Source organism: Ranitomeya variabilis, chromosome 2, assembly GCF_051348905.1.
Source record: "Ranitomeya variabilis isolate aRanVar5 chromosome 2, aRanVar5.hap1, whole genome shotgun sequence".
NCBI lineage: Eukaryota > Metazoa > Chordata > Amphibia > Anura > Dendrobatidae > Ranitomeya > Ranitomeya variabilis.
Window position 1 is genome coordinate 1,109,008,049 of NC_135233.1, and position 27,184 is coordinate 1,109,035,232.

At 45.3% G+C, this 27,184-nt stretch overlaps 1 protein-coding gene across 1 annotated transcript; it reads left to right on the forward strand.

Annotated features, from left to right (window-relative positions):
- Positions 1 to 19,403: 19,403 nt before the first annotated feature.
- LOC143810250 (chromobox protein homolog 5-like) lies at positions 19,404 to 20,088 on the forward strand. The gene is made up of 2 exons (XM_077293115.1): positions 19,404 to 19,559; positions 19,764 to 20,088. Exons 1-2 carry the CDS (start codon positions 19,458 to 19,460, stop codon positions 19,995 to 19,997), a joined length of 336 nt encoding a protein of 111 aa, XP_077149230.1. The 5' UTR covers positions 19,404 to 19,457; the 3' UTR covers positions 19,998 to 20,088.
- Positions 20,089 to 27,184: the final 7,096 nt, after the last annotated feature.

A 27,184-nucleotide genomic window follows, 5' to 3' on the forward strand; every position in this document is an offset into this window, starting at 1 on the left:
GAATCTCCGCACCCCATACATCGGGCCCTGTGATTAACCTTGCTGTGCCTCGTGCCCTGCACCTGTTGCTGCCCACAGTCAACCAGCACCATCATCAAGCCCGTCCACGTTCTTGTCCCGGCCCAGCCTCCAGTTGTCTATACCCCAGTCATTGGAACACATTTGGAAATACCCAGCCAATGCCCCAGAGGCCACAGTACTAAATTCTAAAATTTCTCGTCTGCTTGCACTCGAAATGTTGCCTTTTAGGAAGTAGTGATGAGCGAGCACTAAAATGCTCGGGTGCTCGTTGCTCGGGTCGAGCAGATTGGGACACTCGGGTACTCGGCCAGAACAACGAGCCCAATGTAAGTCTATGGGAGACCCGAGTATTTTTACCGCGATCACCCCCAGGGATCCTTTTAAGGTCTAAAAATGTCTGAAAATAATGGAAACACTGCTCAAATGACAGAGGGACCTCATGGGGATCGCCCCTGGAAGCATTCCTGACTCCTAGTTCACAGTTTTAGGGTAGGTGCACAAGTTCAAGATTTTTTTCATTTTTTTCGCTTTTTTTCCCTATAAAAACGTGATAAAAATGCGAAAAAAACGCTTACATATGCCTCCCGTTATTTTCAGTGTATTCCGTATATCTTGTGCAAATGTTGCATTTTTTTCCGCAAAAAAATCGCATTGCAGAAAAAAAAGCAACATGTTCATTAAATTTGCGGAATCCGCAATCTCCGCAAATTCCGCACACCTAGGAATGCATTGATCTGCTTACTTCCCGCATGGGGCTATGCCCACCATGCGGGAAGTAAGCAGATCATGTGCGGTTGGTCCCAGTGTGGAGGAAAGGAGACTCTTCTCCATGGACTGGGCACCGTATAATTGGTAAAAAAAAAAGAATTAAAATAAAAAATAGTGATATACTCACCTTCGATGGCCCCCGCAGTCTTCCCGCCTCTCATCAGTGCATGCTCTCTCTTCCGTTCCTATAGATGCTCTGTGTGAAGGACCTGCGATGATGTCGTGGTCATGTGACCGTGATGTCGCAGTCATGTGACCGCGACATCATCGCAGGTCCTACACACAAACCAACAGCTGAGGAGATCGGGGGGCCATCAGAGGGTGAGTATAACCTTTTTTTTATTTTTTTATTATTTTTAACATTATATCTTTTTACTATTGATGCTGCATAGGCTGCATCTATAGTAAAAAGTTGGTCACACTTGTCACGCACTATGTTTGACAAGTGTGACCAACCTGTCAATCAGTTTTCCAAGCGATGCTACAGATCGCTTGGAAAACTTTAGCATTCTGCAAGCTAATAGTGCAGCGCCCCAGAGTCCTGGTCGTTGCAGTACTGACGCTCCGCCACTAAGGGGAGTGATGGTACGTCTGATGGCACTTAAGGAGTTCACCTGACCAGGTATCACAGACACACATTACATTTCACATTCCAGCACCAGGGGGAGCAAAGAGTTCTATGTATTAGGCCACTCCTCACACTTGGGTAAAACTGGGGCTGGATAGGAAGTTAGTCAGAAGCTGACTGGGTTGGAACCAGGCAACATCCTGTGGCAGAGGGTGTTGCGGGGGAAGGTTCATGGGGGTCTCTGTCAGGGGTGGGATCCTGACAGTGACCTAGCGAACAGAACAGAACGTTACGGAGCCGCGCCTGCACCCGTTGCGGCGGCATCCTAAGAAAGGAAACGAAGAGAAGTTTATTGTGGAGAAGTGAGAAACGAGATAGCAGCAAAAAGGAGATAAAGCCAGTAGGAGTCGTGCCTTAAGATCGTGGCAACATCCTACTGAGGCGCGTAGCCGGTGGCCGGAACGCCGAGGAAGTATTGGCTCCAAGCATTTACTTCAAACAGCGGCAGGACAGTTGATTATAGGTTGGCTGTCTCACCTAAATCACCTAAGCAGACATAGGGGGCAATTGTGGGAGAGGGGCGTCACTAGGGTCCCGGAAGAACTCCAGGCCTACCCGTCATACGGGTGCGTCCTACCATATCATCTGGGGGACGGAGAAGAACATCAGAATAGTTGTGGGGAAGAATATCAGAGAAAGAACATCAGAGGAAGAACATCAGAGAAAGAACATCAGATACAGACACAACAGTTGTGAGGACTATCCCGTGGTGCTCAGCAGGGAGGTACTACAACACACAGGTGCTAGAAGGTAGGCACTGATTTCCACCTGCAAAGGGAACTCTGGATGTGCCTTCGGACCGACCGGTCTCAGCCAGCCCTGTTAGCAGTACTCTGGATTGCGGATCCCGAAGCCTTCAGTAAAGAGGTAAAGAGACTGCAACCCTGTGTCCTTGTTATTCATCGCGACCTGCACCACGCACCAACATCACATCTTTCATTGGACGCCCCTTAGCAGGGTCACAGACCGGGTCTAGCCACCGTGACAACCCCAGAACTGAGACTGAGAGGCCCGGTACCGAGTTCCCCGTGGCCCTGCGTCTGGGGGCGCTCCAACTACGCTTGCAAAATGCTAAAAAAAACACGGAAAAAACGGGAAAAAATGCAAAAAGAAGCATGCGGATTTCTTGCAGAAATTTTCCGGTTTTCTTCAGGAAATTTCTGCAAGAAATCCTGACGTGTGCACATACCCTTAATCAATTTTTCCCGGTGCCACAAAAAACACATTAAAACAAAACTAAAACGGATTTTGCTGGGAAATATGTCAAGGTCCATCCTTTTCAGGTTAATGACTTGTCTGTAAGGCCAAATTTTTACCCCCAGACTCAAAATTTCCTCCCCCACTTAGGCTTAGTTCAAACGCAGCGTTTTTGAAGCGTTTTTCAACTTTAATATTGCTTTCAACCACTACAAATGCATTCACTGGGAAATGTCATTGAAACAAGTAACCCCCCTAGCTGGCCATGTGTTGTGTGACACATAAGCAGACCCATCTTGTTTAATTTACGAAGGAGGGACTCTTAAAGTCACAGAGCCTATTTTTACTGGTGCATCAGGCGGCATTAACCTTCTTAAAGGGCCATTATTAAACTGTGGGTCTCCTAAGCTGTTGTAGCCTATGCTGTGAGTGGATGGGCTGCCAAGAATTACCACGCACCACAATACCCCTTTCATAAGATGTCCAGGAGGGCCTCCTGAAAAAATGTTGCATTGAATTCAAGGCCTGCCCTGCTAGCAATTCATATGCACCCCAATAAGCCTTTGAACCCAGATAGTGGATGGGCCCGTGAAAATCCACTTCACAATATGCATTTTGTTCTCCATACTCCTTGGTTTTATACATTGGCAGCAAGGCGAGCCCTGCTGCATAGTCATCTGCTCCCCATTAGGCCTTGGAACCAACATAGGTGATGTGCCCATGATAATCCACTTCACAATATGCATGTTGTACTCCTGTACTCCTTTGTCTTACACATCGGCAGCAAGGCCTGCCCTGCTGCATAGTCATATGAACCCCATTACGCCATTGAACCCACATACTGGATGGGCCCATGAAAATCCACTTGTATTTTTTAATGGTATGATGGTTCCCTCTTTGAACAATTATTTACAGGAGAATTTGGCAATTTTATTTGACATGTTTTTAAAACTAAGGTTCAGATACGGCTTTAGAAAAGGCAAAAACTTGCTATACAAGGCAATTTTATTGCAAACTACAAAATTCAAGGAATAGTATGATTGAATAGTGTGAGTGCGTACACTTTTGTATGTGTTAACATACACAGGTTAATAAGTACATATAAGGATTAAATACATATAGTGATTACGTATATATGAAGATTAACTACATACAGTATACTTAGATCATCACCAAGAGGCTTTTAAATATCATCCGTCTGGAATATCCAAGAAGCAACACCAAGACAGAGAACCCCTGAGAGATTATCTACACTGCATAGGCGTCTCCAATTATGCAGGTATCAGTACCAGTTTTGGCATCTGTCTTAGGGCCCCTTCACACTGTGCAATCAAAGTCTGAACGAGCGTTCGATTTGTGACGTTTATCCGTCCTCGTTCCGAGGTTGCAAAGTGTGACATGGCGTTACGATCTGCGACGCAGCCCAGCATCGTACGATGTGAAAGAAAGAGCAGAACTTTCTTTCGTCGTAAATGTCTCGCTGTGGCGGTCGAAATCGTAGTATGTGACGGCGGTCATACGAGCTCGTAATGCGACTACGTGGGTTGGGCTTCCGCATACCTGTCTCCTGATTGGGCGTGACGTTTTAGCACGCCCATGCTGGTAATACGTCACGCTCGGAGTCGTAGGACTATGGCGGTGTGAAGGGTAGCGTACGATTGCGACGCGTGACGTTCACATCGCAACTACGTCAGAAAAAGCGTTAACATCGTAGAGTGTGACCGCTGGCTACGAGCTCGTACTGCGATGTCGAATATGACGCAAATGCGTCGTAATCGTAGCAGAATCGACCAGTGTGAAGGGGCCCTTTTAGTCATGTTTCTCTGGTCTTATATGGTGATTTACACTATGTAGAAACTCTAGTTTCACCCACACCTTCAAGTGGCCACTTTTAAAGGCTGGATGAAACTGAGATATCATGGAGTCATCAGACGAAGGGCCATAAACCCCTAGAAAATAAAAGCCGCAAGGATTTAGATCAAACCACCACCTGCACAGTTTCAGTAAACCTTAATGTTTTACAATGACAAACAACAAACATAAAGAGGCTTAGAACTGTTTGTGAAGTGAATAAACAAACATTTATCAAGATTGTGTCACTATGAGCATTGTCTGACACATCTGTAAATGTTTTACAAGAAATGCAGCTATGTGATTGTCTGAATGCATTCGGTGTACAGTATTTTAATCTTGTTTACAAATCGCCATTTGTATATTCGCCATTTGTACATTTGAGGCAGCCAAAGTTATGTGTTATGATCCTAGTGGCAAGGATCGCAGGTCGGACTAGCTAAGTAACTGAACAGACTACTAGCTCTGGGGAAGTGGTAACTAGATTGACCGCAACCTGATCCTATCCGCAAACAACTATAGGCAGCCGTGGAACGTTACCTAAAAATCCTAGACGTCTCGTCACGGCCTGAGAAACTGACTATTCCTGGAGGGAAAGTAAGTCCTCACTTGCCTCAGTGGAATGACCCCAAAGATATAGAATAGCCCCCCACAAATATTAACGGTGAGTTAAGGGGAAAGCACAAACGCAGAGATGAAATCAGATTTAGCAAATGAGGCCCGCTAATACTAGATAGCAGAAAATAGGAAGGAAACTGTGGGGTCAATAAAAAACCCTATTCAAAATATCCACGCAGAGATTGCTCGAGCCCCCGCACCAACTAACGGTGCGGGGGAAGCAACTCCGTACCCCAGAGCTTACAAGCAAAAAGAAATCACATGTTAGCAAGCTGGACTAGACTCATCATACTCAGAAATCATATTGCAGGCAGATGAGCAAAAAATATTCAAACAGAACTTAGCTTATCCTGAAGAGGCAGAAAACGAGATAATCAGGAGTAATCAGAATAGCACTGAATACATTGACAGCCGGCAACAAGTGGAAGTGAAGCAGAGCTAAATAGGAGCCTCCCTGGTGAATAACGAGGCAGCTGATCCAGCAGACCCGCAGGATAATAAACCAAACCACCAGGGGGAGCCAAAAAACCAAATTCACACAATACCATCTGTGACCACAAGAGGGAGCCTGAAAACGGAGTTCACAACAGTTATGGCTCTCAAGGAGAGAAACTAATATAGTGGACAAAGCTATATTTTTAATTCACTACAGAGCCAAACTAACCGCATTGCTTTATCAAATTTACATGAAGTGTATTGTGTCCAATCTGAGCAACCAGGCAGCACAAATATGAGCTTTTCAAGTGAGCTATTTAAGGTACACAAATGTTATGACGTCTTTGCCAACAAGGATGTGGTTTCATGAATGTGGGGTACCTTTTTTAAAAATATACTATTGCCATCACAGCCCTCTTGCCCAAAATTCACCGGCCTATAACAGTACAAAGCACATGCACCCTGGTGATCTACTGGCAGTTAAACAAGAGACATTGCAGGAGACAGAGTTAAGAAGTAAGCCCAATGTAGTGGTGTGGGTTACTGAGACTTAAAATGGAGTGTATGAGCTGACTAACAATTTCCCAATTGGGGTAGTTTTTTTAAAAATAGATTAGTGCCATCGCAGGCCCCTTGCCCAAAATTCACTAGCCTATAACAGTACTGAGCACATTCACCCTGGTCATCTAGTGACAGTTAAAGGACACATTGCAGGAGACAGACTTAAGAAATAAGCCCAATGTAATGTAATGCCCAATTCCCCAATGTGCGGTCCTTTTTTTACTAAATAAACTAGTGCCATTACAGCCCCCGTGCTCAAAATTAACCGTACAGAGCACGCTCACCCTGGTGATCTAGTGTCAGTTAACGGACACATTGAAGGAGACAGAGTTATGAAGTAGGCCCAATGTAATGTCATGCCCAATTCCCCAATGTGGGGTCCTTTTTTTACATATAAGAATAGTGCCATCACAGCCCCTTGCCCAAAATTCACCGTACAGAGCACGTTCACCCTGGTCATAGAGTGTCAGTTAAAGGACACATTGAAGGATACAGAGTTAAGAAGTAGGCCCAATGTAGGGGTGTGGGTCTCTTAGACTTGTAATGGAGTGCCTGGCCTGACAAGCATTTGCTCATAGTTGGTTAATTTTTTTAAAAAATTTCATGTGGATCCTAGACACCCTTTCCCAAAAATTGACTTTCTGTAGCAGCACGGAACTTGTGAACCCTGGTGGTCTAGTGGTGGAAAATGAAGAGACATTGCTGAAGGCCTCATTAAAACCTAAGCCCAATGTAAAGGATTGTGTCTCCTACGCTTGTAATGCCCATACACTAAGTGCATGGGCTGACAAACATTTCCCCATGGGGTGGCAATTTAAAAAAAAAAATTGTTTACGGGCATCATAAACACCTTGCAAAACTGTAAAGTGGTTTCCTACACAGTTGCTGCTGGGAAGGTGCAGGTTTGTAGTAAAAATATGGCGGACGAATCGTTGGATGAAGTGATCAGGAAAACGGCCATGGTGATGACAGGAATGGGAACGTACATGATTAATAACAGCGGTGGCTATGGGAGGTTTGAGATCCACGATACAGCCTACAATGATTAGTCGTTTAGCCACCACCAATTACCAGAATGTGTTTCATGCTCATCAGAAGATCGGTGTAACAGATGCGCGTGTTTGACTCGGCCTACAAAATTCCTGTCAAAAATATGTTTCCAAGGACGCACGTGTCTGTCTAAAGGGCAAAGTGCAACATGTTTGAGAGATGCTGAATTATAGAAAACAGATCAGTGTTGGAGGAAAACCAAAAAAAATGATGGATGCTTGTGAAAGACAAAGTTTAAAGGGGAATGCACCGTCCGTAACTATAAACACACCCATGGCACAAGCTTCTTCATCTTCACCCATACATAATACCAATAATATACAAATGTCACAGTTGAAAATTATTTGATCTAGTGTAACGAACACTGTTAAAGGAATGCCATTAAACATAGATAACCACGACCCTGGGAAACACCAGATTTCCTCTTTACAAGATATGGACGATGATGGTATTGATGACGACTTTGAAATTTACCATATCAACACCAAGAAGATGAAGATCACAGCTGTAAAAAATGTGCAAAAAGGCCGTGAATGTCTGGAAAATCATTTTCTCTTGTGCAAACTTTCCCTCTTGCTAAAGTGGTACCGAATGATGCATACACTGCTCTCTTGACTATTTAGCGTGAGATGGTTGAAAGATGATGTATTCTGTTTTGTTAATGTCCACTTTTTAAAAGCGGATAAAATAGCGGCAAGACGTGTGATTTTGGTCAGTGAGGAGGTGATATCAGGTACAGATAGGTACAGTGCCTTGCGAAAGTATTCGGCCCCTTGGAACTTTTCAACCTTTTCCCACATATCATGCTTCAAACATAAAGATACCAAATGTAATTTTTTGGTGAAGAAACAACAAGTGGAACAAAATTGTGACGTTGAATGAAATTTATTGGTTATTTTACATTTTTGTGGAAATTCAAAAACTGAAAAGTGGGGCGTGCAATATTATTCGTCCCCTTTACTTTCAGTGCAGCAAAGTCCCTCCAGAAGTTCATTGTGGATCCCTGAATGATCCAATGTTGTCCTAAATGCCTAATGATGATAAATATAATCCACCTGCGTGTAATCAAGTCTCCGTATAAATGCACCTGCTCTGTGATAGTCTCAGGGTTCTGTTTGAAGCACAGAGAGCATCATGAAGACCAAGGAACACAACAGGCAGGTCCGTGATACTGTTGTGGAGAAGTTTAAAGCCAGATTTGGATACAAAATGATTTCCAAAACTTTAAACATCCCAAGGAGCACTGTGCAAGCGATCATATTGAAATGGAAGGAATATCATATCACTGCAAATCTACCAAGACCCAGCCGTCCCTCTAAACTTTCATCTCAAACAAGGAGAAGACTGATCAGAGATGCAGCCAAGAGGTCCATGATCTCTCTGGATGAACTGCAGAGATCTACAGCTGAGGTGGGACAGTCTGTCCATGGGACAACAATCAGTCGTACACTGCACAAATCTGGCCTTTATGGAAGAGTGGCAAGAAGAAAGCCATTTCTCAAAGATATCCATAAAAAGTGTTGTTTAAAGTTTGCAGCAAGCCACCTGGGAGACACACCAAACATGTGGAAGAAGGTGCTCTGGTCAGATGAAACCAAAATCGAACTTTTTGGCAACAATGCCAAACGATACGTTTGGCGTAAAAGCAACACAGCTCATCACCCTGAACACACCATCCCCACTGTCAAACATGGTGGTGGCAGCATCATGTTTTGGGCCTGCTTTTCTTCAGCAGGGTCAGGGAAGATGGTTAAAATTGAAGGGAAGATGGATGAAGCCAAATACAGGACCATTCTTGAAGAAAAACCATTGGAGTCTGCAAAAGACCTGAGACTGGGTCGGAGATTTGTCCTCCAGCAAGACAATGATCCCAAACATAAAACAAAATCTACAATGGAATGGTTCACAAATAAACATATCCAGGTGTTAGAATGGCCAAGTCAAAGTCCAGACCTCAATCCAATCGAGAATCTGTGGAAAGAGCTGAAAACTGCTGTTCAAACCATCTCCATCAAACCTCACTGAGTTCGAGCTGTTTGCCAAGGAAGAATGGGCAAGAATTTCAGTCTATCGATGTACAAAATTGATAGAGACATAACCCAAGTGACTTGTAGCTGTAATCACACCAAAAGGTGGCGCAACACAAGTACTAAGTTAAAGGGGCCAAATAATATTGCACGCCCAACTTTTCAGTTTTTGAATTTCCACAAAAATGTAAAATAACCAATAAATTTCGTTCAACTTCACAATTGTGTTCCACTTGTTGTTGATTCGTCACCAAAAATTTACATTTGGTATCTTTATGTTTGAAGCATGATATGTGGGAAAAGGTTGAAAAGTTCAAGGGAGCCGAATACTTTTGCAAGGCACTGTAGATCTGCATGTCATCGGCGTACTGATGATATTGCAAACCATGCCATTACATCAGCTGTCCCAGGCCGAAGGTGTAGATGGAGAAAAGTTGGGGTCCTAGAACTGAGCTTTTGGAAACACCGAAAGACCGGGGTCGAGGTGAGGAGGTGGTGTGGGAGAGGGAGACACTGAATTTCCCTGTAACAACCTGGTTGTTTTTTAAAGACTGTGCGGATAAACCCAAAAAGGCCATCTGCACCACCGGCCATGCCCACAGCAGCAGGGGAAGCAAAAATCCCATCTTAACCACCACAAGCATGATCAGGCACATGGCAGCAAAGCACCTGACTTTGTTGGTTGAACATAAGACTCCATGAACAGTGTCTGTGGGTGATACCACTGCTTCTTCCAATGTTGTGTGTGCAAGCCAATCCACTGTTCATGGTGTATTTTAAGATGTCTCATGCCCTGCATCTGCAGTTGCACACAAACTGAAATAGCACCATCAACAAGCACATCCACGTCCTTGTCCCAGAGCAGCGTTCAATTGTCCATACCCCAGTCCTTGGAACGCAAGCCGAAATACGCTGCCAATGTCACAGTACTAAATTCACACATTTGTCGTCTGCTTGCGCTGGAAATGTTGCATTTTAGGCCCGTGGGAGATGTAAGCTTTCTGCAACCTGATGGCGGTGACCATCACAAGGTACTCGTTACCCAGCCACCACAATTTTTCCCTTTCTGCCGTCACGACATCACACAAGCAAGCACGTTTTTCGGCAACATTACCCATGCCCTCCACAATCCTGTTATTGGGAAAGTCCACCTAACCACAGACACGTGGACAAGTGCTTGTGGTCAGGGATGGTACATCTCACTAACGGCACACTGGATTAACATAGTGGAAGCCGGGACCCAGTCCGACCTTGAGATGGTGCACGTCCTTCAATCCCTGAGTATTGCAGGCCCTACGTCAATGTGGGTTGACAGTCTACAGCTCCTGCACTTCCTCCTCCTTCGTGTCCTCTTCAGCCTCCATCTCCGAAAGTAACACATCAGTCACAAGCTGGAAGCACTGCAGCACTGCCTCAGCCAAGCGGCAACAGGCTGTGCTAAAGGTAATATGCTGTGACAAGCCGCACAATGATGAAGAGTTGTGGACAGCTCTGAAAGAGCAGGCAGATCTGTGGCTGACACCGCTCAACCTACAGCCAGGCATGGTCATGTGTGACAATGGCTGGAACCTGGTGGCTGCTCTGTGTTGAAGCAAGCTCACACATGTGCCACGCCTGGCGCATGTGCTTAACTTCATTGTTGACGTTTTCAGAAAAGTGACACGGAGGTGCCAGATCTGCTAGGAAAAGTACGAGGCTCTGCGTACCCATTTTAGAAAGTCAGCTAGAGCTTCATCCGCCCTTGTCGTGATTCTGTAGCACTGGCAGCTTCTGGCTCACCGACTGGTGTGTGATGTCCTCCCCATGCATTTGAACTCTACACTGCATATTTTGGAAAGGATTTGTGAGCAGAAGAAGGCATTTGTAGACTACCAGCATCAACAATGCTGTCGGTATTCAGTTCTGACTTCACACATAAGATCTCAGGAGTGGACATGGACGTCAGACATACTGTATGTACCATCCTCCAAAACTTGAGGAATTCACCAAGATGGTGATCGGCAATGATGATATAATTAACATCTCCATCCTGCTTCTCTGTGTTCTAATATTAATATTTAGAGTTATTTACATAGCGTCAACATATTTACAGTTTCAAACACAACAGTCCTAAGTAACAACGATAACAATTAGTGTTGAGCGATGTTACTATGTTACTATGTTATCTTCCGATACTCAAAGGTATCGGTATCGGATGGTATCGTCCGATATCCAAAAAATATCGGATATCGCCGATACTGATACCCGATACCAATGCAAGTAAATGGGACACAAGTATCGGAAGGTATCCTGGATGGTTCCCAGGGTCTGACGGAGAGGAAACTCTCCTTCAGGCCCTGGGATCCATATTCATGTAAAAAATAAAGAATTAAAATAAAAAATATTGATATACTCACCCGTCCGGCGGCCCCTGCACCTTACCGATGTAACCGGAAGCCTCCGTTCCTAAGAATGAGGAGTTTAGGACCTTCGATGACGTCGTGGCTTGTGATTGGTCGCGTGACCGCTCATGTGACCGCTCACGCGACCAATCACAAGCCGCGACGTCATCGCAGGTCCTAAACTCCTCATTCTTAGGAACGGAGGCTGCCGGTTACATCGGTAAGGTCCAGGGGCCGCCGGACGGGTGAGTATATCCATATTTTTTATTTTAATTCTTTATTTTTTACATGAATATGGATCCCAAGGCCTGAAGGAGAGTCTCCTCTCCTCCAGACCCTGGGAACCATACACTGGGAACTTCCGATTCCGATTTCCGATATCACAAAAATATCGGAACTCGGTATCGGAATTCCGATACAGCAAATATCGGCCGATACCCAATACTTGCGGTATAGGAATGCTCAACACTATTAACAATACAATAATTAAATAGAAATAAAAATACCCTGCTTGTGACAGTTTACAATCTACACTAAGTAACAATGATAACAATAATTAAACCCCCCCCCGAAAAAACCTGCACGTGACAACTTACAAACTACAATGAGGTGGGGGAGAAGCACTACAGGGGAATGTATTTACAATGATGTATTTACAATGATATTGCTGAGGTTTGTCAAAAGTCATGGAGGCCTGAGGACAAGGAGGAGGAGGAGACCATGGTCAGTTGTCCTCTTTGAGAGAACATGGAAGTATCGACTGTTAGCAGTCTTGCACGCATGGCTGAATATATGTTGCGCTGCCTTTCCCATCACCCTCGCATTCTCAAAATTTTAGGTGACAGGCAATACTAATTGTTGACAATTCTAAACCCACTCTACAAAGGGAACTTTATATCTCTTATTCCAGAGAGATTGTACTACAATGTTGGAGAACCATTGGACCCTTCTTGCTGAATTATTAAAAAAATTCCCATCTGAAAACGCTGGCAGAAGAGGTCACAGTTTGCTGGCCAAGCAAGGAGTACAGGTGAGAGAGACACAACCCCAACCCAGCAGAGGCAGTGGAACACTGACAAAGTTCGGGGATAGTTTTCTCAGACCTTCCTATCGCCCTGGCCAATAAAAGTAAAATTAATTGAGACATCAGTAGGTTAAGTGTTTTTAAATATCCATATTGAATCAGGAGCCCCATATAATGCTCCATACAGTTCATGATGGGCCCCATAAGATGCTCCGTATAAAATAGGCTCCATATACTGTAATGCTCCATACAGTTCATTATGGCCCCATAAGATGCTCCATATACAAATATGCCCCATATAATGCTCCATACAGTTCTTTATGGCCCCATAAGATGCCCCATATAATGCTCCATTCAGTTCTTTAAGGCCCCATAGATGCCCCATATAATGCTCCATGCAATTCTTTATGGCCCTATGTAATGCTCCATATAATGCTCCATGCAGTTCATTATGGCCCCATAGATGCCCCATATAATGCTCCATGCAGTTCTTTATGGCCCCATAAATGCCCCATATAATGCTCCATGCAGTTCTTTATGGCCCCATAGATGCCCCATATAATGCTCCATGCAGTTATGGCCCCATAGATGCCCCATATAACTCTCCATGCAGTTATGGCCCCATAGATGCCCCATATAATGCTCCATGCAGTTCTTTATGGCCCCATAGACGCTCCATATAGCATTGTGCCACATGTAATGCTGCTGCTGCTGCACTTAAAAAAAAATGACATCCTTACCTCTCGTCGCTGCCCGCTGCTCCTCAGCGTCCCGTCTCTCCGCACTGACTGTTCAGGCAGAGGGAAGCGTGCACACTAATACATCATCGCGCCCTCTGACCTGAACAGTCACTGCAGAGGACGCGGAAGATGGAGCAGCGGTGGAACGAGGGAAGGTGAATATGACATACTCACCTGCTCCCAGCGCTCCTGACGTGGTCCCTGCATGTTCACATCTCCAGGAGCGGCAGCTTCTTCCTGTAGTGAGCGGTCACATGGTACCGCTCATTACAGTAATGAATATGCGGCTCCTCCCCTATGGGAGTGGAGTCCATATTCATAACTTTAATGAGCGGTACCAGTGATCGCTGAACAGGGGAAGAAGCTGCCGCATCCGAACACCGTGGGACATGCGGGGACCGCGCCAGGAGCACCAGGAGCAGGTGAGTATTTGACAGGCGTCGCTCCACCTCACCCGCCGACCCCCCCCCACCTTCCATGACTAAAGTATAAGCTGAGAGGGGCACTTTCAGCCCATTTTTTTGGGCTGAAAATCTCGGATTATGCTCGAGTATATACGGTATGTAGCCTGCCTTTAAACGCTGTATTCCATTCACTTTCCAAGGAGCTGAAGGAAAAGAACTCTCACTGTTCTCTCCCTATTAAGATCCTGTGTTCAGGAAAGTGGATTTCCAGTTCAGCTATGATTGACTCTGGTGCAGGTGGCAATTTCATGGATATCGCATTTGCCAAGGAACATGGTATTAAAATTCAGCAAAGAGCCTCTCCAATTACCATGGAAACAGTGGATGGGTCACCTTTAATCTCTGTGCCTGTGGATCAGGAGACCGTACCCCTTGAAATTTTGTTGGAGCCTAATCATCAGGAGCAACTTTCTTTCTTGCTAATTTCTTCTCCTCATTTTCCTGTGATTTTAGGCATTCCTTGGTTGCGTTCTCAGAACCCAATTATCAGAGACAAAGGAGATTATCTATCCAACAAGGAGCAACTCAGCGTTAACAGAAGCTGTCCCTGAGTCCACGGCTACGGAACCACATGTACAGGTATCTTCTTTACCTCCGGCATATAAAGAGTTCTCTGACCTCTGTGACAAGAAGAATGCAGATCAACTTCCTCCACACAGGCATTATGACTGTTCCATTGAGTTGCTTCCTGGGGCAGATATTCCTTTTGGTCACGTATACCCTTTGGCGGCACCTGGGCTTCAAGCCTTAAAGGAGTATATTGATGAAAATCTGGCCAAAGGCTTCATACGTCCTTCTTCCTCACCAGCAGGGGCACCCATTTTTTTTGTAAAGAAGACTATCAGGAACTCAATAAGGTAACCGTACGAAACCGTTACCCTTTGCCTCTGATTCCCAAATTACTGGAAAGAGTCCGCCACGCTAAGGTGTTCTCTAAGCTGGATCTTCTTGGGGCTTATAATTTGGTGCGTATTCGTCCAGGGGATGAGTGGAAGACAGCATTCAGATGCCGGTATGGACACTTTGAATCTCTTGTGATGCCCTTCGGGCTTTGTAACGCCCCTGCAGCATTTCAACACCTTGTTAATGACATCTTCAGAGATTTGTTGGACCAGTTTGTGGTGATCTATTTGGACGATATACTAATCTTTTCTGACTCTCTACAGGAACATGAAGAACATGTCAAAACTGTTTTAAGACGTCTGAAAGAGAACCAACTGTATATCAAGCCGGAGAAATGCGAGTTCCATCATTCTGAGATACAGTTCTTGGGTTATATCATCTCTCCCCAGGGGCTGAACATGGAATCTGGTAAGATTCAGGCTATCCTTGACTGGCCGGCACCCAAGAACGTTAAGGAGGTCCAACGTTTTATTGGTTTTGCAAATTTCTACAGACGTTTCATTCGAAATTTTTCTGATATTGTCTGTCCCATTACTTCCTTGACAAAGAAGGAAAAGCCCTTTAAGTGGTCATCACAGGCTCAAGAAGCTTAAGCTGAAGATCTGTTTCACATCAGCACCGCTGTTGATACACCCAGATCCAACACATCCTTTCATTGTGGAGGTGGACGCTTCTGATAATGCTTTGGGGCTATTCTCTCCCAAAGAACTGGAGAGAAGGGTCTGCTACATCCTTGTGCTTTCTTTTCCCATAGACTAACCTCAGCAGAGAAGAATTATGACGTGGGAGACAAGGAATTGCTGGCTATTATTGCGGCTTTCAAAGAATGGAGGCATCATCTGCAAGGAGCTGCACAACAGATCATAGTGCTAACTAACCATCGCAATCTAGAGTTCCTTAGATCCGCTAGATGTCTTTCTCCTCGTCAGGCTCGTTGGAACTTATTCTTAAATCAATTTAACTTTGTTATCTCGTACCGTCCAGGTTCTCGTAATGGGAAGGCTGATGCTTTATCCCGAATCCATGCTGCGGATTCCGTACCTGGAGCCCCGTCCAAGACCATTCTATCTGATGCCAAAGTCATCTGAGTTAAACACGATCAGGACTTGTGGAAGGAGTGCAGGGAGGCCTATGAAGGTGATGTATTTCTGGCCAACCCACCTGTGGATATTAATCTTGTCTTTAAGGGTGGCATGTGTTTCAGAGATCGACATATCTACGTCCCGGAGGTCATCCGTCTGCAGATCCTCAAGTTGGTACATGACTCCAAGTTGGCTGGTCACAGGGGGATACAGAAGACACAAGAGTTCCTGAGCCAATTCTTCTGGTGGCCAACTTGCCTGAAGGATACCAAGGACTATGTTCTCTCTTGCGAGGTATGTGCTCATTTCAAGACTCCTCATGTGGCACCTACGGGTCTTCTACAACCATTACCTGTTCCATCCCGCCCTTGGGGGTCTATATCAATGGACTTTATTGTGGAGCTGCCTACATCGGGGGGCATGAATACAATCATGGTGGTAGTTGATCGCCTGACTAAAACTGCTCATTTTGTTCCGTGCACCGGCCTCCCCTCTGCTAAAGATACAGTGAACTTGGTTATACAGAATGTCTTTCGGTTGCATGGGGTGCCGGATCAGATCATCTCTGACCGTGGAGTACAGTTCACTTCAAGATTCTGGAAGGGGTTTTGCTCTGCACTCAATATTAATGTCTGTCTCTCTTCTGCTTACCATCCCCAGACAAATGGTCAGACTGAGCGTACCAACCAGACGCTGGAACAATATCTAAGATGCTATGTCAGCCATCTCCAGGATAATTGGTTGGAGTTGTTGCCGTTAGCCAAATTTTCATATAATAATTCTCAGAGCGCCTCCACTAAATTTACACCTTTCTTTGCCAATCTGGGTTATCATCCGTGTATTTTACCTAGGTCTCCAATTAATTCTCCGGTTCCAGCAGTGGAGGAAAGGCTGACTGCGATGAGACAAAATCTGGAGGTTCTGAAGGAATCCCTGACCACGGCTCAAGAACGTTATAAGAGATCGGCTGATAGATTCCGTAAACCTGCACCCATGTTCAAGGTAGGAGATTCCGTGTGGTTAGCAACTAAGAATCTGAAGTTAAATGTTCCTTCACAAAAACTTGGACAGAAATTCATTGGCCCTTTCAAGATCAATGGTATTGTGAGCTCTGTGGCCTGCCGGCTGAAGCTACCTAGGACAATGAAAGTACACCCAGTTTTTCATGTATCTTTACTAAAGCCTGTATCTCCTAATACCTTCCAGGGACGTGTTGTGCCACCTCTGCAGCCTGTGGTGATTGATGGGCAAGAACAATTCGTGGTGGAGAAAAATTATTGATTCCAGGATTCGCAGGAATCAGCTCCAATATCTGATAAGATGGCAGGGATATCCCCCTGAGGAAGACTCTTGGGAACCTGTGGAAAACATCAATGCCCAACAGAAGATTTCTCGTTTTCATCAGAGATTCCCTGAGAAACCAGGTCCAGGATCGTCCTGAGGCCGCTTCTAAGGAGGGAGTAATGTCAGGACTCTGAACATTTTTTACCTTTTGTGCATTACTGCCCTTTTCCAATGTGGTTCAGAGATCGACGTATCTACGTCCCGGAGGTCGTCCGCCTGCAGATCCTCAAGTTGGTACATGACTCCAAGTTGGCTGGTCACAGGGGGATACAGAAGACACAAGAGTTCCTGAGCCAATTCTTCTGGTGGCCAACTTGCCTGAAGGATACCAAGGACTATGTTCTCTCTTGTGAGGTATGTGCTCATTACAAGACTCCTCATGTGGCACCTACGGGTCTTCTACAACCATTACCTGTTCCATCCCGCCCTTGGGGGTCTATATCAATGGACTTTATTGTGGAGCTGCCTACATCGGGGGGCATGAATACAATCATGGTGGTAGTTGATCGCCTGACTAAAACTGCTCATTTTGTTCCGTGCACCGGCCTCCCCTCTGCTAAAGATACAGTGAACTTGGTTATACAGAATGTCTTTCGGTTGCATGGGGTGCCGGATCAGATCATCTCTGACCGTGGAGTACAGTTCACTTCAAGATTCTGGAAGGGGTTTTGCTCTGCACTCAATATTAATGTCTGTCTCTCTTCTGCTTACCATCCCCAGACAAATGGTCAGACTGAGCGTACCAACCAGACGCTGGAACAATATCTAAGATGCTATGTCAGCCATCTCCAGGATAATTGGTTGGAGTTGTTGCCGTTAGCCAAATTTTCATATAATAATTCTCAGAGCGCCTCCACTAAATTTACACCTTTCTTTGCCAATCTGGGTTATCATCCGTGTATTTTACCTAGGTCTCCAATTAATTCTCCGGTTCCAGCAGTGGAGGAAAGGCTGACTGCGATGAGACAAAATCTGGAGGTTCTGAAGGAATCCCTGACCACGGCTCAAGAACGTTATAAGAGATCGGCTGATAGATTCCGTAAACCTGCACCCATTTCAAGGTAGGAGATTCCGTGTGGTTAGCAACTAAGAATCTGAAGTTAAATGTTCCTTCACAAAAACTTGGACAGAAATTCATTGGCCCTTTCAAGATCAACGGTATTGTGAGCTCTGTGGCCTGCCGGCTGAAGCTACCTAGGACAATGAAAGTACACCCAGTTTTTCATGTATCTTTACTAAAGCCTGTATCTCCTAATACCTTCCAGGGACGTGTTGTGCCATCTCTGCAGCCTGTGGTGATTGATGGGCAAGAACAATTCGTGGTGGAGAAAAATTATTGATTCCAGGATTCGCAGGAATCAGCTCCAATATCTGATAAGATGGCAGGGATATCCCCCTGAGGAAGACTCTTGGGAACCTGTGGAAAACATCAATGCCCAACAGAAGATTTCTCGTTTTCATCAGAGATTCCCTGAGAAACCAGGTCCAGGATCGTCCTGAGGCCGCTTCTAAGGAGGGAGTAATGTCAGGACTCTGAACATTTTTTACCTTTTGTGCATTACTGCCCTTTTCCAATGTGGTTCAGAGATCGACGTATCTACGTCCCGGAGGTCGTCCGTCTGCAGATCCTCAAGTTGGTACATGACTCCAAGTTGGCTGGTCACAGGGGGGTACAGAAGACACAAGAGTTCCTGAGCCAATTCTTCTGGTGGCCAACTTGCCTGAAGGATACCAAGGACTATGTTCTCTCTTGCGAGGTATGTGCTCATTACAAGACTCCTCATGTGGCACCTACGGGTCTTCTACAACCATTACCTGTTCCATCCCGCCCTTGGGGGTCTATATCAATGGACTTTATTGTGGAGCTGCCTACATCGGGGGGCATGAATACAATCATGGTGGTAGTTGATCGCCTGACTAAAACTGCTCATTTTGTTCCGTGCACCGGCCTCCCCTCTGCTAAAGATACAGTGAACTTGGTTATACAGAATGTCTTTCGGTTGCATGGGGTGCCGGATCAGATCATCTCTGACCGTGGAGTACAGTTCACTTCAAGATTCTGGAAGGGGTTTTGCTCTGCACTCAATATTAATGTCTGTCTCTCTTCTGCTTACCATCCCCAGACAAATGGTCAGACTGAGCGTACCAACCAGACGCTGGAACAATATCTAAGATGCTATGTCAGCCATCTCCAGGATAATTGGTTGGAGTTGTTGCCGTTAGCCAAATTTTCATATAATAATTCTCAGAGCGCCTCCACTAAATTTACACCTTTCTTTGCCAATCTGGGTTATCATCCGTATATTTTACCTAGGTCTCCAATTAATTCTCCGGTTCCAGCAGTGGAGGAAAGGCTGACTGCGATGAGACAAAATCTGGAGGTTCTGAAGGAATCCCTGACCACGGCTCAAGAACGTTATAAGAGATCGGCTGATAGATTCCATAAACCTGCACCCATGTTCAAGGTAGGAGATTCCGTGTGGTTAGCAACTAAGAATCTGAAGTTAAATGTTCCTTCACAAAAACTTGGACAGAAATTCATTGGCCCTTTCAAGATCAACGGTATTGTGAGCTCTGTGGCCTGCCGGCTGAAGCTACCTAGGACAATGAAAGTACACCCAGTTTTTCATGTATCTTTACTAAAGCCTGTATCTCCTAATACCTTCCAGGGACGTGTTGTGCCACCTCTGCAGCCTGTGGTGATTGATGGGCAAGAACAATTCGTGGTGGAGGAAATTATTGATTCCAGGATTCGCAGGAATCAGCTCCAATATCTGATAAGATGGCAGGGATATCCCCCTGAGGAAGACTCTTGGGAACCTGTGGAAAACATCAATGCCCAACAGAAGATTTCTCATTTTCATCAGAGATTCCCTGAGAAACCAGGTCCAGGATCGTCCTGAGGCCGCTTCTAAGGAGGGAGTAATGTCAGGACTCTGAACATTTTTTACCTTTTGTGCATTACTGCCCTTTTCCAACATGGCGTCTTTGGTCTCATGTGCACTTGTCTTCCTGCTATAAAACTCCACCCCAGCCTTCAGTCTGTGCTAGATTATTCGGCTTTGCATCCAGCTCCAGTTTACTCCCTGGTCTTGCACCTGCACCTGCTCCTGTGAACCTGTGTTGGAGATCCTGCCACTCTGCTCTGAGTTCCTGCTGCATACACCAGTGTTCAGTAATCCTCCTTCATCTGCTGCTCGTGTTACTTCCATCTGCTGCTCGTGTTACTTCCATCTGCATTTGCTGGACATGTAAGCTGTTTCTGCTCTGCAAAACCTGAGACTATTAACCAGGCTGTTATGACCCCAATGGCAGAGGGTCTCAGGAATAATGCTAAGTCAGTAAATACAGAAAACCAGCTCATAGGGCAGTGGTAACTGGGCTGACCATATAACTAATCCTAGCACCACAAATACCAGCAGCCGGGGAACGTTCCTACGTTGATCCTAGACGTCTCACGCCAGCCGGAGAGCTAACTACCCCTAGAAGGGAAAAGAAAGACCTTTCTTGCCTCCAGAGGAAATACCCCAAAAAGTTGGATAGAAGCCCCCCACAAATAATAACGGTGAGGTAAGAGGAAAAGACAAACATAAGAATGAGCTAGGAATTTAGCAAAGAGAGGCCCACTAGCTAATAGCAGAATATAGAAAGATAACTTATATGGTCAGCAAAAAATCCTATAAAAAAATATCCACACTGGAAATTCAAGAACCCCCGAACCGTCTAACGGCCCGGGGGGAGAACACCAGCCCCCTAGAGCTTCCAGCAAGGTCAGGAATCACATTTAGTACAAGCTGGACAAAAATGATAGCAAACAAATAACCAAAAAAACAAAGAAGCAAGACTTAGCTTAATTTAACACGAACCAGGACCAGCAAACAGGAGCAAACAGAATGTGTCTGATAACACCGATGCCAGGCACTGGACTAAGGTTCCAGGAGGTTTATATAGCAACACCCCTGAAGTAACGACCCAGCTGGGTGCAGACAGAGGGAAGAAAATCCCAGAGTCATATCACTAGTAACCACTAGAGGGAGCCAAAAAAGTCTAATTCACAACAGTACCCCCCCTTAAGGAGGGGTCACCGAACCCTCACCAAGACCACCAGGGCGATCAGGATGAGCAGCGTGAAAGGCACGAACCAAATCGGCCGCATGCACATCAGAGGCAACCACCCAGGAATTATCCTCCTGACCATAACCCTTCCACTTGACCAAATACTGAAGCCTCCGCCTGGAGAGATGAGAATCCAAGATCTTCTCCACCACGTACTCCAACTCGCCCTCATCCAAGACCGGAGCAGGAGGCTCAGCAGAAGGAACCACAGGCACAACGTAGCGTCGTAACAAAGACCTATGGAACACGTTGTGAATGGCAAACGAAACCGGAAGATCCAAGCGAAAGGACACAGGATTAAGGATTTCCAATATCTTGTAAGGACCGATGAAGCGAGGCTTAAATTTAGGAGAGGAGACCTTCATAGGAACAAATCGAGAAGACAGCCACACCAAATCCCCAACACGAAGTCGGGGACCCACACCGCGGCGGCGGTTGGCAAAACGCTGAGCCTTCTCCTGTGACAACTTCAAGTTGTCCACCACATGATTCCAGATCTGCTGCAACCTATCCACCACAGAATCTACTCCAGGACAGTCAGAAGGCTCCACATGTCCCGAGGAAAAACGAGGATGGAAACCAGAGTTGCAGAAAAATGGCGAAACCAAAGTAGCGGAACTAGCCCGATTATTTAGGGCAAACTCAGCCAACGGCAAGAAGGTCACCCAATTATCCTGATCTGCCGAAACAAAACACCTCAAGTAAGCTTCCAGAGTCTGATTAGTTTGCTCAGTTTGTCCATTAGTCTGAGGATGAAAGGCAGACGAGAACGATAAATCAATGCCCATCCTAGCACAAAAGGATCGCCAGAACCTGGAAACAAACTGGGATCCTCTGTCAGACACAATATTCTCAGGAATGCCGTGTAAACGAACCACATTCTGAAGGAACACAGGAACCAGATCGGAAGAGGAAGGCAGCTTAGGCAAAGGCACCAAATGGACCATTTTTGAAAAGCGATCACATACCACCCAGATGACAGACATACCCCGAGACACCGGGAGATCAGAAATGAAATCCATGGAAATATGTGTCCAAGGCCTCTTCGGGACAGGCAAGGGCAAGAGCAACCTGCTGGCACGGGAACAGCAAGGCTTAGCTCGAGCACAAGTCCCACAGGACTGCACAAATGACCGTACATCCCGTGACAAGGAAGGCCACCAAAATGACCTAGCCACCAGATCTCTGGTGCCAAAAATTCCCGGATGACCTGCCAACACCGAGGAATGAACCTCGGAAATGACTCTGCTGGTCCACTTATCAGGAACAAACAGTCTGTCAGGTGGACAAGAGTCAGGTCTACCAGCTTGAAATCTCTGCAACACACGTCGCAAATCAGGAGAAATGGCTGACAAAATAACTCCTTTAAGAATACCAACAGGTTCTGTGACTCCAGGAGAGTCAGGCACAAAGCTCCTTGAAAGAGCATCAGCTTTCACATTCTTTGAACCTGGTAAATGCGAGACCACAAAGTAAAAACGGGAGAAAAACAATGACCAGCGGGCCTGTCTAGGATTCAAGCGTTTAGCAGACTCGAGATACATCAAATTTTTGTGATCAGTCAAGACCACCACACGATGCTTAGCACCCTCGAGCCAATGACGCCACTCCTCAAATGCCCACTTCATGGCCAGTAATTCCCGATTGCCCACATCATAATTCCGCTCAGCAGGCGAAAACTTCCTAGAGAAGAAAGCACATGGTCTCATTACCGAGCAACCAGGGCCTCTCTGTGACAAAACGGCCCCTGCCCCAATCTCAGAAGCATCCACCTCGACCTGAAAGGGAAGTGAGACATCAGGCTGGCACAAAACAGGCGCCGAAGTAAACCGGCGCTTCAACTCCTGGAACGCCTCCACGGCTGCAGGAGCCCAGTTAGCAACATCAGAACCTTTCTTGGTCATATCCGTCAAAGGTTTAACAACGCTAGAAAAATTAGCGATAAAACGACGGTAGAAGTTAGCAAAACCCAAGAACTTCTGAAGACTCTTAACTGACGTGGGTTGAGTCCACTTATGAATAGCTCGGACCTTGACTGGGTCCATCTCCACAGCAGAAGGGGAAAAAATAAACCCCAAAAAGGGAACTTTCTGTACTCCAAAGAGACACTTTGAGCCTTTAACAAACAAGGCATTCTCACGCAAAACCTGAAACACCATCCTGACCTGCTCCACATGTGAGTCCCAATCTTCAGAGAAAACCAGAATATCGTCCAGATAAACAATCATAAATTTATCCAGATACTTCCGGAAAATATCATGCATAAAGGACTGAAATACTGAGGGAGCATTAGAAAGCCCAAAAGGCATCACCAAGTACTCAAAATGACCTTCGGGCATATTAAATGCAGTCTTCCATTCATCACCTTGCTTAATGCGCACAAGGTTGTATGCACCACGAAGATCTATCTTGGTGAACCACTTGGCACCCTTAATCCGGGCAAACAAGTCCGACAAGAGAGGCAAAGGATACTGAAATTTAACAGTGATTTTATTCAGAAGCCGATAGTCAATACAAGGTCTCAAAGATCCGTCCTTCTTAGCCACAAAAAAGAATCCCGCACCAAGAGGGGAAGAGGATGGACGGATATGCCCCTTCTCCAGAGACTCCTTGATATATGAACGCATTGCGGCATGCTCAGGTACTGACAGATTAAATAATCTTCCCTTAGGAAATTTACTACCTGGAATCAAATCTATGGCGCAGTCACAGTCCCTATGAGGAGGCAGAGCACCGGATCTGGACTCGCTGAACACATCCTGATAATCAGACAAATACTCAGGAACTTCCGAAGGAGTAGAGGAAGCAATAGACACCGGCGGGGAATCAGCATGAATTCCCTGACAGCCCCAACTTGACACAGACATTGCCTTCCAATCCAGGACTGGATTGTGGGTCTGTAACCATGGCAGACCCAAAACGACCAAATCATGCATTTTATGCAGAACAAGAAAACGAATCACCTCCCAATGTTCAGGAGTCATGCACATGGTCACCTGCGTCCAAAACTGCGGTTTATTTTCCGCCAATGGCATAGCATCAATACCTCTAAGAGGAATAGGATTTACTAACGGTTCAAGAACAAAACCACAGCGCTTGGCAAATGACAGATCCATAAGACTCAGGGCGGCACCTGAATCCACAAATGCCATAACAGGGTAAGAAGACAAAGAGCAAATTAAAGTCACAGACAAAATAAATTTAGGTTGCAAATTACCAATGGCGACAGGACTAACAACCCTTGTTAGGCGTTTAGAGCATGCTGATATAACATGTGTAGAATCACCACAGTAAAAACACAACCCATTCTGACGTCTATGATTTTTCCGTTCAGTTCTAGTCTGAATTCTATCACATTGCATTAAATCAGGTGTTTGTTCAGACAACACCACCAGAGGATTAGCGGTTTTGCGCTCCCGCAAACGCCGGTCAATTTGAATAGCAAGCGCCATAGAATCATTCAGACTTGTAGGAATGGGGAAACCCACCATCACATTCTTAATGGCTTCAGAAAGGTCATTTCTGAAATTTGCGGCCAGAGCACACTCATTCCACTGAGTAAGCACGGACCATTTCCGAAATTTTTGGCAATACACTTCAGCTTCATCCTGACCCTGAGAAATAGCCAGCAAGGCTTTTTCTGATTGAATTTCAAGATTGGGTTCCTCGTAAAGCAATCCGAGCGCCAGAAAAAACGCATCAATATTCGCCAATGCCGGATCTCCTGGCGCTAGTGAGAAAGCCCAATCCTGAGGGTCGCCCCGTAAAAAAGAAATAACAATTTTAACTTGCTGAGCAGAATCTCCAGATGAACAGGGTCTCAGAGAAAGAAACAATTTACAATTATTCTTGAAATTCCTAAACCTAAATCGATCTCCAGAAAACAATTCCGGAATAGGTATTTTAGGTTCAGACATAGGACTACTGGTAACAAAATCTTGTATACCCTGCACACGAGCTGCCAGCTGGTCAACACTTGTAATCAAGGTCTGCACATTCATGTCTGCAGCAAGCACAAGCCACTCAAAGGTAAAGGGGAGGAAGAGAAGGAAGGAAAAAAAAAAAACTCAGAATTTCCTTTCTTATTATTCCACTTCTGCAATGCTTTAAACATTCAATATGGGCCTGGCATACTGTTATGACCCCAATGGCAGAGGGTCTCAGGAATAATGCTAAGTCAGTAAATACAGAAAACCAGCTCATAGGGCAGTGGTAACTGGGCTGACCATATAACTAATCCTAGCACCACAAATACCAGCAGCCGGGGAACGTTCCTACGTTGATCCTAGACGTCTCGCGCCAGCCGGAGAGCTAACTACCCCTAGAAGGGAAAAGAAAGACCTTTCTTGCCTCCAGAGGAAATACCCCAAAAAGTTGGATAGAAGCCCCCCACAAATAATAACGGTGAGGTAAGAGGAAAAGACAAACATAAGAATGAGCTAGGAATTTAGCAAAGAGAGGCCCACTAGCTAATAGCAGAATATAGAAAGATAACTATATGGTCAGCAAAAAATCCTATCAAAAGTATCCACACTGGAAATTCAAGAACCCCCGAACCGTCTAACGGCCCGGGGGGAGAACACCAGCCCCCTAGAGCTTCCAGCAAGGTCAGGAATCACATTTAGTACAAGCTGGACAAAAATGATAGCAAACAAATAACCCAAAAAACAAAGAAGCAAGACTTAGCTTAATTTAGCACGAACCAGGACCAGCAAACAGGAGCAAACAGAATGTGTCTGATAACACCGATGCCAGGCACTGGACTAAGGTTCCAGGAGGTTTATATAGCAACACCCCTGAAGTAACGACCCAGCTGGGTGCAAACAGAGGGAAGGAAATCCCAGAGTCATATCACTAGTAACCACTAGAGGGAGCCAAAAAAGTCTAATTCACAACACCAGGCCTCCCTGGTTGACCTAAGATATGATTTGAACTGCCTAATAGCATATCTATCTGTGTCTGGACTGAGTCAATGATCTAATCATGTCAAGTTTCCTCAAGTATAACTGTGCTTCATAGACTTTCTGTTTGTTTGCATCTACCTCTGAAGTTTCCTATAGACAGCTAAGCTGCGTTTATTATTTGCACCAAGTGTTGTGGACTTGAGTTTCTCTCTGCACCTGCTTGAATCACCGTGTGATAATATAAACTTTACCACTTATAAAACTGTGTCCTGTTGTCTTGTTCCACGCAAAGAGTCTCCTGAATTATCCCCTATAATTGTTACAGATAGATTACGACAACATGATCTAACAGATCTCTAAAAAGTCATTAGCCAAGTGTTGGAAGGTTGCCGGAGCATTGCAGAGACCAAAAGGCATCACAAGGTACTCGAAGTGCCCTTAACGACATCTAAATGCCATCTTCCATTCATCCCCAGAGAGGTTCCGAATCAGGCTATAAGCCCCTTGAAGATCCAACTTAGAGAAGATTTTAATGTGTCATGCTTTTTCAAGCAGTTCAGGAATTAACGGCAAAGGATTACAGTTCTGAATGGTTACCTTGTTGAGCTCCTGATAATCAGTACAAGGTCTGAGAGTTCCATCCTTCTTTTTTACGAAAAAGATGGGTGCTCTTGCTGGTGATGAGGAGGGACGAATGAAACCTTTGGCAACATTCTCATCAATGTATTCCTTTAAGGCCTGCAGCTCCAGAGCTGCTAGTGGGTAGACATTCTTGAATGGAGTGGCCGCCCCCTAAAGTAGTTCAATAGGACAATCATAATGTCTGTGAGAAGGAAGCTGATCTGCCATCTTTTTATCACAAATATAAAAAAATTCATTGTAAATAGATGGTAACATAGATACCTTAGTGGTACATTCCGTATCCTGAGAACTTGCCGGAGTTGTTATGGGTGTGTCCTTTGGTGGAAAAGTGATCTCCTTGGTCTCCTATTTTATCATTGGATTCTATGACTGCAGCCAGGGAATTCCTATAATTAAAGGGAAATGTGACGAAGAAATTAACATAAAGG